General features: G+C 40.5%; 2 protein-coding genes across 3 annotated transcripts in view; both read left to right on the forward strand.

The window, feature by feature from the left end:
• Positions 1-12,704, forward strand: part of TET1 (tet methylcytosine dioxygenase 1) — a 136,584-nt gene that overhangs the window by 61,088 nt on the left and 62,792 nt on the right. The window lies entirely within an intron of this gene.
• Positions 5,632-8,062, forward strand: LOC122709224 (glutamine synthetase-like). The gene has a single exon (XM_043926411.1). It carries the CDS (start codon positions 5,758-5,760, stop codon positions 6,877-6,879), a length of 1,122 nt encoding a protein of 373 aa, XP_043782346.1. The 5' UTR covers positions 5,632-5,757; the 3' UTR covers positions 6,880-8,062.

Below are 12,704 nucleotides of genomic sequence, written 5' to 3' on the forward strand. Positions count from 1 at the left end.
TCTAAAGAAAGGACTCAGAGCCCTTTGTTTTATTCTATGGAGTGTAATCCATCACTGATCTATTACTGAAGGGTTAAGGGAGACCTGAAACATCAGGTTCCCAGGATAAAGTAGGACTGATGGATGAAGGGTGGGACGAAACAGCACACTGGACAGTTTCTTGTTACTGTGAGCACTTAAGCAGAGGTTGGTGGATTGCTTGATAGAGGTATTGCAGATAGTTTATGCTTGGCCTCACTAGATGGACTCCGTGCCCTTGAAAATCTCTTCTAACCTTGAGATCCTCTCAGCAGCTTAAGCAGAAAACACAGATGGCCACTTCATAACTTACTTAGCCATTAAGCTTGTGTAGTAAGGGTTTTATATCAGAGCATGGTTAGCCTCTGGTGTATCTGTCCCATAATTAGTAAAACCCAGCTGGCACCGCAGGCAAAGGGTAAGATGTATAGAACTTCAATGTAAATAACCTAAAAATGCCAGACATGAAATAGTCCACTATTTTTATGTAGCTGGGTTCTCACTTCTTAGAACTAAATATAATGATGTGTAAGTTGAGCTCAAAGTGAATTTTTCTTGGGATGTGCAAAGGAGATTATTGCATTTGCTGGTATCATTGTGTTTCCTAGTACCAAGTACATTGGTTTATGATTTGTTGCCTACTGCCAATGCAAATCCTTTTTTATCACTTCTTCAGAATTTCAGCTTTGGATTTATTCCCGCCAGACATTTCCATATTTTTAAGATGAATTCTACACTTCTCTTTATTTCCATGATAATTCCATGAAGCAATATAATAGTTTTAACAAACTTATTTTTCTTGTTTTGTATTTATTTATTTTACTATACAAAAACATCAAACTTTATTTTTTTTTAAATAAATTTTTTCCACCCTGCATTGAGACATACTTGACATATAACACTACAAAAGGTTATGGTGTGTAATGTGATAATTTGGTATATGTGTATGTTTTGAAATGATTATCACATTTTTATGTTCTTTTGGAATCAGTGAAGTTTTCTTCTCTTTTAGTAGTTTGTAGCATTAGTCTCATTGATTACTGGCTAAAATTTTGCTCTTTGCTGTGTTTTTAAATTAACTGTTAGTTAAAAGGTCTTAGACATCATTTGAATCTCTACTAGACAAGTATTGCTTGTCCCTGGCAAAAGTCCTTTGTTTACCATATTTAATCCAGTCTTTAGTCCTTCTGATTGCTCATCCCCAAGCTGATGTGTCTGAATCACTTTTGCAAGTAGAATACCAAGAGACCTTGTTGGAATTGCTTCATTATCAATGTCTAAATGTATAACATCTGCTGAGGTTTCTTCCTGCCTGGAGCCTTGTGTTCTCAAAACTCCCATTAGTTTCCATGGATGTTGTCTCATTTGTTAGCAAGCATCAAACTGGTTTAAGGACAGACCACTAAAGGCTAGCTGGCAGCTTTCCAGAGATGTAAATTTAGGGTCAAATTGTGACTTTGTAATCGTTAAAAGATAGGTGAGAAAAATTCAGCAGTAACAAAAAACCATCAGTGTTCACAGATTAGGAAATCATTTTCTGGTGCTCTTTTTGTTTACTTTTATTAAAAGCCTTATATTTGGCTGTCAGTCTTTACAACCATACTTAGTGGATGATATTAAAACTTAAGGATTTCTCATTTCATTGTGTAACACCAGACTTTCGGAAACTGTAAAATTTGGAAACTTTTTTCCGATTTATGATTTTATTCTTGTGTTCCTTTTCCTTTATTTGATTTATATCCTACGTTTAAGATGTTTATGAGGATTTAAAAAGTAATGGAGTTGTAGATTTGAATTTGCCTGTTTATAATTGTTAAAGAAGTACTTGAAAGGGGAAAATGCAGTGCCTTCCTCTACATGATCAAATGACTTCTAAATTATTATTTTTTGTACTGTCTATATTTCTTCGTAATGCCTTTATTTTCATCTATGACATTTTGTTTGCCCTATGAAGTACTTGAAACAAAGATGGCAATGCCAGTGCTAATGTTTTATTTCAAATATTATGTGTCCAAAAAAAAAAAAATATATTATGTGTCCAAGCAGATACTGAAGTAGCTTTTCCTTTAATTGTAAATTTATTTGTTGTGGACTATGACCCTCCTCCAACTTACCCAGATGGACAGTATTAACATTTGTCTCATACTCTTTCAAATCACTTTTGTTACATATAAAAGCATACATACAGAGAGTGGTATCATACTCTAACATTTTGCCATATGCTTTTTAAATTTCAGTTCTGAAATAATACATGCAGAGTTCATGTAAGACATTTGTGTAGTTCAGAATTATTACAAGAACAGTCAATCACCAGTCAAGTGGTTAAGAAATAGAATATTGCCAATACTGCAACCATCTGTGCGTATCCTTCTACCATCTCATCACCTTCCCAACCGCCAAAGGAAATTTCTTTCCTGCCCTTAGGATAATCATTTCTTTACTCGTTTATATAAAGTTTTGTCATTCCTGTATGCATCTTCAATACTGTAGTTCTTAAGGGTAAATTTCTACAGGATAAATACCTAGGAGGGAGATGAGCATGTAGTTAAAAGAAAATTTTTCCCTTGAATAAAATTATTTTTTTCTCATTACAAGAAGTAGATTGTATTATATTACTTCTTTGTGGCTTCATTGTTGTAATATTAAATTTATGTACTTCTTGTTGGGTCAGAGTAAGTAGATTTCTATCATGATTTTAATAAATTGAGAAATATGGGTTTAAGAATACTATTTAAAGACATAAAAGGAATCAATCATAAAATCAAAATAGTGTGTCTTTTAAATTAATAGAGTAAAAGAAAATAAAAATAACCCATTTAACAAATATAGACCCAACCTAAAAGAAATGCCACAGACTGAATAAATAAAACAAAATCTAAATAATCTATTGTTCACAAGACACAATCCTAAAAGCAATGAGGGTTGAAATGCAAAGAATGGGCAAAAGATTTTCCAGAAAAGTGTAAACAAAAATAATGTACTTCAGGTATAAATTGAAATTTTTTGATAGTTATTTTCCTCTAAATTTAAACTTAAACCTAAAGCAACAAGTTTATCACCTCTAGATATCATCAATCCTTATTCTTTATAGTCTGACATTTTTAAGTGATTATATTATTCTCATCTTTAAAATTATTACTGAGGTTTTTTCCAGCCTTATTGAGGTATAATTGACAAATAAAGGGAATTTCCTGGCAGTCCAGTGGTTAGGACTCTGAGCTTTCACTGCTGAGGGTGTAGATTCAATCCCTGGTCAGGAAACTAGGTAGGATCCCACAGATTACCTAGTGTAGCTTTCCCCCTCCACCACCACAAAAAAATTGACAAATAGATTTGCAAGCTATTTAAAGTGTACAATGTGAAGAGTATTCCCTCTGTTGAGTTAATTAGCATGGCTTTATCTTTCCCTTTCTCATAGATTTACCTTTCTGTTTTGTTTTTCTTACTGAAAACATGTAAATCCTACTCTCTTGTTGTTGTTCTTTTGATTACCAAATCATTCTGATTATTCTGAGACTCCATGGACCATAGCCAACCAGGCTCATCTGTCCATGGGATTTCCTAGGCAAGAATACTGGAGTGGGTTGCCATTTCCTTCTCGGGATCTTCCCAACCCAGGGATTGAACCCAAGTGTCCTGCGTTGGCAGGCAAATTCTTTACCACTGAGCCCCTGGAAAGCCTTCTATTCTTTCAGCAAATTTCAGTTGCACAGTACATTCTTATCAACTATAGCTACTAAATTATACATTAGGACCTCAGACCTTATTCATTGTATAACTGAAAGCTTGTACCCTTTTACCAACCTCTCTGTTTCTCTCATGCCCCAGCTCCTGGCAATCAATTTTTACTCTATTTCTGTGAGTTTGATTTTTTTTTTCATATTCCATATGTGTGTGTGTGTGTGTGTGTGTATGATACCATGCAATATTTACCTTTCTCTGTGTAACATGTTTCTTTTAGCATAATGCCCATTAGGTTCATCCATGTTGTTGCAAATGATAGGATTTCCTTCCTTTTCTCGATATGTGGGGCCACCCAAGACGGACGGGTCATGGTGGAGAGGTCTGACAGAATGTGGTCCACTGGAGAAGGGAATGGCAAACCACTTCAGTATTCTTCCCTTGGGAACCCCATGAACAGTATGAAAAAGCAAAAAGATAGGACACTGAAAGATGAACTCCCTAGGTCGGTAGGTGCCCAATATGCTACCAGAGATCAGTGGAGAAATAACTCCAGAAAGAACGAAGGGAGGGAGCCAAAGCAAAAACAACACCCAGTTGTGGATGGGACTGGTGATAGAATCAAGGTTCCATGTTGTAAAGAGCAATGTTGCATAGGAACCTGGAATCGTAGGTCCATGAATCAAGGCAAATTGGAAGTGGTCAAACAAGAGATAGCATGAGTGAATGTCGACATTCTAGGAATCAGCGAACTAAGATGGACTGGAATGGGTGAATTTAATCAGATGACCATTATATCTACTACTGTGGGCAGGAATCCCTTAGAAGAAGGGTATGACAGAGTAGCTGTCATAGTCAACAAAAGAGTGTGAAATGCAGTACTTGGATACAATCTCTAAAACGACAGAATGATCTCTGTTCGTTTCCAAGGCAAACCATTCAATATCACGGTAATCCAAGTCTATGCTCTGACCAGTAACGCTGAAGAAGCTGAAGTTGAACAGTTCTATGAAGATCTACAAGACCTTCTAGAACTAACACCCCAAAAAAGATGTCCTCTTCATTATAGGGGATTGGAATGCAAAAGTAGGAAGTCAACAAACACCTGGAGTAACAGGCAAATTTGGCCTTGGAGTACAGAATGAAGCAGGGCAAATGCTAATAGAGTTCTGCCAAGAGAATGCACTGGTCATAGCAAACACCCTCTTCCAACAACACAAGAGAAGATTCTACACATGGACATCACCAGATGGTCAACACCAAAATCAGATTGATTATATTCTTTGCGTCCAAAGATGGAGAACCTCTATACAGTCAGCAAAAACAAGACTGGGAGCTGACTATGGCTCAGATCGTGAACTCCTTATTGCCAAATTCAGACTTAAATTGAAGAAAGTGGGAAAACCACTAGACCATTCAGGTATGATCTAAAGCAAATCCCTTATGACTATACAGTGGAAGTGAGAAATAGATTTAAGAGACTAGATCTAATAGACAGAGTGCCTGATGAACTATAGACAGAGGTTCGTGACATTGTCCAAGAGACAGGGAGCAAGATCATCCCCAAGGGAAAAAAATGCAAAAGAGCAAAATGGCTGTCTGAGGAGGCCTTACAAATAGCTGTAAAAAGAAGAGAAGTGAAAAGAAAAGGAGAAAAGGGAAGATATACCCATTTAATGCAGAGTTCCAAAGAATAGCAAGGAGAGATAAGAAAGCCTTCCTCAGTGATCAACGCAAAGAAATAGAGGAAAACATCAGAATGGGAAAGACAAGAGATCTCTTCAAGAAAATTAGAGATACCAAGGGAACAATTCATGCAAAGATGGGCACAACGAAGGACAGAAATGGTATGGACCTAACAGAAGCAGAAGATATTAAGAAGAGGTGGCAAGAATACACAGAAGAACTGTACAAAAAAGATCTTCAAGAGCCGAGAATGGGAGAAGAGCAGGCTGTGTAAGCAGCCCCTCGCCGTCCTCCTCGCCTCTCTTCTCCTCACCTCGCTCTCGCCGCCTGCTCGCCCTGCCGCTTTGCTCGGCGCCCAGAACACCTTCCACCATGGCCACCTCGGCGAGCTCCCACTTGAACAAAGGTATCAAGCAGGTGTACATGGCCCTACCTCAGGGCGAGAAAGTCCAAGCTATGTACATCTGGATCGACGGTACTGGAGAAGGACTGCGCTGCAAGACCCGAACCTTGGATTCTGAACCCAAGTGTGTAGAAGAGTTGCCCGAGTGGAATTTTGATGGCTCTAGCACTTTTCAGTCTGAAGGGTCCAACAGTGACATGTATCTTGTCCCTGCTGCCATGTTTCGGGACCCTTTCCGCAAGGACCCCAACAAGCTGGTGTTCTGTGAAGTCTTCAAGTACAACCGAAAGCCTGCAGAGACCAATTTAAGGCACACCTGTAAACGGATAATGGACATGGTGAGCAACCAGCGCCCCTGGTTTGGAATGGAGCAGGAATATACCCTCATGGGCACTGATGGGCACCCCTTTGGTTGGCCTTCCAACGGCTTTCCTGGGCCCCAAGGTCCCTACTACTGTGGTGTGGGAGCAGATAAGGCCTACGGCAGGGATATTGTGGAGGCTCACTACCGGGCCTGCTTGTACACCGGCATCAAGATCGGGGGCACGAACGCCGAGGTCATGCCTGCACAGTGGGAATTCCAGATAGGACCCTGTGAAGGAATTGACATGGGTGATCATCTCTGGGTGGCCCGTTTCATCTTGCATCGCGTGTGTGAAGACTTCGGAGTGATCGCCACCTTTGATCCTAAGCCCATTCCTGGGAACTGGAATGGTGCTGGCTGCCACACCAACTTTAGCACCAAGGCCATGCGAGAGGAGAATGGTCTGAAGTACATTGAGGAGGCCATTGAGAAACTAAGCAAGCGGCACCAGTACCACATCCGAGCCTACGATCCCAAGGGGGGCCTGGACAATGCCCGGCGCCTAACTGGATTCCACGAAACCTCCAACATCAACGACTTCTCTGCTGGCGTGGCCAACCGTGGTGCTAGCATCCGCATCCCCCGGACTGTTGGCCAGGAGAAGAAGGGCTACTTTGAAGATCGTCGCCCATCTGCCAACTGTGACCCCTTCGCCGTGACAGAAGCCCTCATCCGCACATGTCTTCTGAATGAAACTGGCGACGAGCCCTTCCAGTACAAGAACTAAATGGACTAGACTTGCAGCCCTCAAAACCCCTCTTAATTCTACATCTTACTCCCACTCTCACCCCTCTCAATGTCATAATAGCTATAACTCAAAGGGTGGAATATCAAGGTTCTTTTTTTTTTTTGTTTTAATTCCTCACACCCAGTTAATATTTCTTGCTTTCTTTGGTCAGGATTGAAGGGGTCAGGTTCTTAATCACTGCACAACCACCTACCTACCCCTGCCCTTTTCTTTTTCCTATCACTGAAGCTTCCTAGTGCATTAGTTGGGAGGGGGGGCGGGGAAACATAACCACTGCTTCCATTTTAATCAGGTGTGTTTGTCCGATAGGCATAGCTCTCTGGACAGAGAGCCCAGTCATAGTGAAGAGATGGGGAGGACTTTATCTGAGTGGTTACTGAGTGGGGGACAGGGGTGCTGGATTCTCTGGTTAGGTTAGGATTTCCCTTCTTGGTGGGAAGTTCTATTACTTACAAAGTTGTAACCAACTTTCTATCAAAAGTGAGAATTAGGGGGGAAGGAAGGGTGGGAATTCAGGTAAGAAAACACCCTAGATCTGGTGTGGTGCTTCCCTTGTCTGGGGCTCAACGCCCTGACAGGCTCTGCATAAATAGATGGATAGCCCTACCTTAAAAGAAAAAGTTCTCATTGTGTGGTCCTCCATTTATAACACAAAGCAGAGTAGTATTTTTCTATTTAAATGTAAAAACAAAAAAATTATATATATGGGTGTGCAGATAAATGTGTGTTTTCTCTTTAGGGAGAAAAAGCCATTCTGGTTACGGGGAACCCAAATTTGAGACAAGTAGTCTGGTTAGAAATAAGGATCTCCTTTTGAGTGGGCATGGGGATGGGGGAGGCTATGCTGGAAAAGTTGGCTGTTTGGGGCTGTTATTCCCTCGCTACCACTTCAGGGCTTCTCTCTGCCCTGCTCGCACTTTTGGGGAGGCTGATGTTGGTTGGTTAACAGGTGGAAGCCCATGATAGCAGTAGCCATCACCTGAGCCCCAGGTTTAAAAGACACACATGTACTTGTACACACAGGGGTTTGGAAATATGAGTTGGCTGGTCAACTTGAGCATGTTACTGACAAGTGGGTATTGGGGTTATTTTCCGGTGGGACTAGCATGTCACTAAAGCAGGCCTTTTGATAATATTAAAAAAAGAATTTTTTTTTTTTTAAGCAAAACAGAATTTTAGATTTTAATCCTATTTGTAGGGTTTCTAAGTCTTTGTTTTACAGAATTGCTTGTTTGCCTCAGCTGTCTCCTCCCCGTCTCTGCTCTGGAGGAGATGGGACAAGTCTGGAGTCCAAACAGTTGTAATTTTGTATCTTGGTGTCTGTTCTCTGAGCGTGAAATTATTCCCTTCCTTTGTTAAGATTCCTGAGGAGTTACTATTTTTTTTTCTTTTATAATAAAAACAAACCCCACTTTTGTCCTTAAAAAAAAAAAAAAAGATCTTCAAAACCCAGATAATCATGATGGTGTGATCATTCACACTCACCTAGAGCCAGAATCCTGGAATGTGAAGTCAAGTGGGCCTTAGGAAGCATCACTATGAACAAAGCTAGTGGAAGTGATGAAATTCCAATTGAGCTATTTAAAATCCTGAAAGATGATGTTGTAAAAGTGCTGCACTCAATAGGTTAGCAAATCAGCAAAAAAACTCAGCAGTGGCCACAGGACTGAAAAAGGTCAGTTTTCATTCCAATCCCTAAGAAAGGCAAAGGCAAAGAATTCTCAAACTACCGCACAATTGCACTCATCTCACACGCTAGTAAAGTAATACTCAAAATTCTCCAAGCCAGGCTTCGGCAATAGGTGAACTGTGAACTTCCAGATGTTCAAGCTGGTTTTATAAAAGGCAGAGGAAGCAGAGATCAAATTGCCAACATCTGCTCGATCATCGGAAAAGCAAGAGAGTTCCAGGAAAACATTTATTTCTGCTTTATTGATTATGCCAAAGCCTTTGACTGTTTGGATCACAATAAACTGTGGAAAATTCTGAAAGAGATGGGAATACCAGACCACCTGACCTGCTTCTTGAGAAAACTATATGCAGGTCAGGAAACAACAGTTAGAACTGGACATGGGACAACAGACTTGTTCCAAATAGGTAAAGGAGTACGTCAAGGCTGTATATTGTCACCCTGCTTATTTAACTTATATGTAGAGTACATCATGAAAAATGCTGGGCTGGAGGAAGCACAAGCTGGAATCAAGATTGCTGGGTTCTCCTGGCAATATCAGTAACCTCAGATATGCAGATGACACCACCCTTATGGCAGAAAGTGGAGAAGAACTAATGAGTCTCTTGATGAAAGTGAAAGAGGAGAGTGAAAAAGTTGGCTTAAAGCTCAACATTCAGAAAACTAAGATCATGGCATCTGGTCCCATCACTTTATGGGAAAAAATGGGGAAACAGTGGCAGACTTTATTTTGGGGGGCTCCAAAATCACTGCAGATGGTGATTGCAGCCGTGAAATTAGAAGCCACTTAGTCCTTGGAAGGGAAATTATGACCAACCTAGATAGCATACTAAAAAGTAGAGACATTACTTTGTCAACAAAGGTCCGTCTAGTCAAGGCTATGGTTTTTCCAGTGGTCATGTATGAATGTGAGAGTTGGACTATAAAGAAAGCTGAGCACTGAAGAATAGGTGCTTTTGAACTGTGATGTTGGAGAAGACTCTTGAGAGTCCCTTGGACTGCAAGGAGGTCCAACCAGTCCATCCTAAAGGAGATCTGTCCTGGGTGTTCATTGGAAGGACTGATGTTGAAGCTGAAACTCTAATACTTTGGCCACCTGATGCGAAGAGTTGACTCATTGGAAAAGACCCTGATGCTGGGAAAGATTGATAGTGGGAGAAGGGGACAACAGAGGATGAGATGGTTGGATGGCATCACTGACTCAATGGACATGGGTTTGGGTGCACTCCAGGAGTTGGTGATGAACAGGGAGGTCTGGCGTGCTGCGATTCATGGGATTGTTTCCTTACCTTGCATATTTTGAATAGTGCTACTACTTTATTTGAGGTAGTATCTCATTGTGGTTTTGATTCGAATTTTTTAAATAACGAATAATGATTAGTTTCTTTTCATGTACCTGCTGGCCACCTGTTTGTCTTCTTGGGAAAAATGTCCATTTAAGTCCTTAATTTTTCTTTACTTATTATTATTTGGATGAAACAGTTTTTCATAGAAATTTTATTGATACTGAAATTTCCTGGATGTGGTTTTCTGAATTTTTATTTCTATTTTTTATGTAATTAGAATTTTTACAACCTTTATTATAAAGGTAGCAGATGGTTGAAATCTATACTTACATAGATACTTCTCTCTAACACTTTCCACATATACACACAGAGGACTGTATCATATGTAATTTTTCAGCTGCCCTTTTTAATGCTATATTTTGAAATTTTGTCATTGCAATAGACACTGTTTTAGTGAATACCTAGAATTGTATTGTACAGACATATCATACCGTACTTTATTCACCCAGTCCTGTATCCTTTTGAAACATTTGTTGTTATGATGCAACTCAAACAAGCTTTACATAAATATTCTCCAAACTTTTTGTTTTTAATCCTTTTTCGGGCACACCACAGTGGGATCTTAATTCTGCACCTAAATTCGAGCCCATGTACCAAGCGGTGGAAGTGCAGGGTCTTAACTATTGGACCACTAGAAAAGTCTCACAGAAATATTCTCATATTAGTAAAGAACTACTATTCAAACTGCTGCACAATTGTGCTCATTTCACATGCTAGCAAGGTAAGGCTCAAAATCCTCCAAGCCAGGCTTCAACAGTACGTGAACCGAGAAATTCCAGATGTACAAGCTCAATTTAGAAAAGGCAGAGGAATCAGAGATCAAATTGCCAACATCTGTTGGATCATAGTAAAAAGCAAGAGAATTCCACAAAAACATCTACTTTTGCTTCCTTGACTATGCTAAAGCCTCTGACTGTGTGGATGACAACTAACTGTGGAAAATTCTTCAAGAGGTGGGAATACCAGACCACCTTATCTGCCTCCTGAGAAACCTGTATGCGGGTCAAGAAGCAACAGTTAGAACCAGACCTGGAACAATGGACTGGTTCCAAACTGGGAAAGGATACATCAAGGCTGTATATTTTCACCCTGCTTATTTAACTTATATGCAGAGTACATCATGTGAAATGCTGGGCTGGATGAAGCACAAACTGGAATCAAGATTGCCGGGAGAAATATCAATAACCTCAGATACTGATGACACCACTTTCTGCCATAAGGGCAGAAAGCAAAGAAGAATTAAAGAGCCTCTTGATGAAAGTGAAAGAGGAGTGAAAAAGCTGGCTTAAAACTCAACATTCAGAAAACTAAGATCATGGCATATGATCCCATCACTTTGTGGCAAATAGAAGGGGATATAATGGAAACAGTGGCAGACTTTAATTTGGGGGCTCCAAAATCACTGCAGATGGTGACTGCAGCCATGAAATTAAAAGGTGGTTGCTACTTAGAAGAAAAGCTATGACCAACCTAGACAGCATATTAAAAAGCAGACACATTACTTTGCTGGCAAAGTTCTGTATGGTCAAAGTTATGGTTTTTCCAGTAGTTATGTATGGATGTGAGAGTTGGACCATAAAGAAGGCTGAGGACCAAAGAATTGATGCTTTCAAACTGTGGTGTTGGAGAAGACTCTTGAGAGTCCCTTGGATTGCAAGGAGATCAAATGAGCCAATGCTAAAGCAAATCAACCCTGAATATTCACTGGAAGGACTGTTGCTGAAGCTGAAGCTCCAATATTTTGGCCACCTGATTTGAAGAGCAGAGTCATTGGAAAAGACCCTGATGATGGGAAAGATTGAAGGCAGGAGGAGAAGGGGACAACAGAGGACGAGATGGTTGGATGGCATCACTGACTCAGTGGACATGGTTGACCAAACTCTAGGAGATAATGAAGGACAAGGAAGCCTGGCTTGCTACAGTCCATGGGGTCTCAAAGAGTCAGACATGATGGAGTGACTGAACAACAAAATAAGTAAGTGCAATCAATTGATGTGTTAAATATGTGTGCAGAGATAGTAAAGAAGGGAGTGTTCAGTTTTATCTAAGTGCATTAGTTCCTCAGTCATGTCTGACTCTTTGCAACCCCATGGACTGTACCCTGTCAGGCTCCTCTGTCCATGGGATTCTCCAGGAAAGAATACTGGGGTGGGTTGCCATTTCCTTCTCCAGGGGATCTTCCCAACCCAGGGGCTGAACCTGGGTCTCCTGCATTGTAGACAGATTCTTTACCATCTGAGCCACCAGGGAAGCCCCTTTTATCTGAGTGAGGCAGGAGGATAACAAATAATTGATTGGGGGAAAAAAAAAAAGAAATATTTGATCCGGGATTTCCTGGACAGTCCAGTGTTTAATCTGGGCTTCCACTGCAGGGGGAAAGTGTTTCATCCCTGTCTGAGAGATCAGATCCCTCATGACTTGTGATGTGGCCAAAAAAATAAAACCACCACCACCAACAGCAACAAGAAAACATACAAAAGGCTGAGGCATTAAGAAGTACTTGATTCCACAGTGTCACATTTCCTCTAGTTCTTTATTAGAGGCAAATTGGACGACCAAAGAGCTTTCTATGTTAAGTTCTACTTGAAGATAGACAGGGCTGCTTAAAATAGCCTAGAGGAAGCAAGGCTGGGGGTAGGGCTGGCTAGGGGAGTATGGTTGGTTTAAGAGACATTCTGTAAAATATGGCCCAAAGCCAGGAACTTGGAGGCCTTGTTTGCTGGACTGAAAAATGTGAATTTTGCTCTGGGGAATCTTGTTTCCCTCTT

Source organism: Cervus elaphus, chromosome 15 (assembly GCF_910594005.1).
Source record: "Cervus elaphus chromosome 15, mCerEla1.1, whole genome shotgun sequence".
Lineage (NCBI taxonomy): Eukaryota > Metazoa > Chordata > Mammalia > Artiodactyla > Cervidae > Cervus > Cervus elaphus.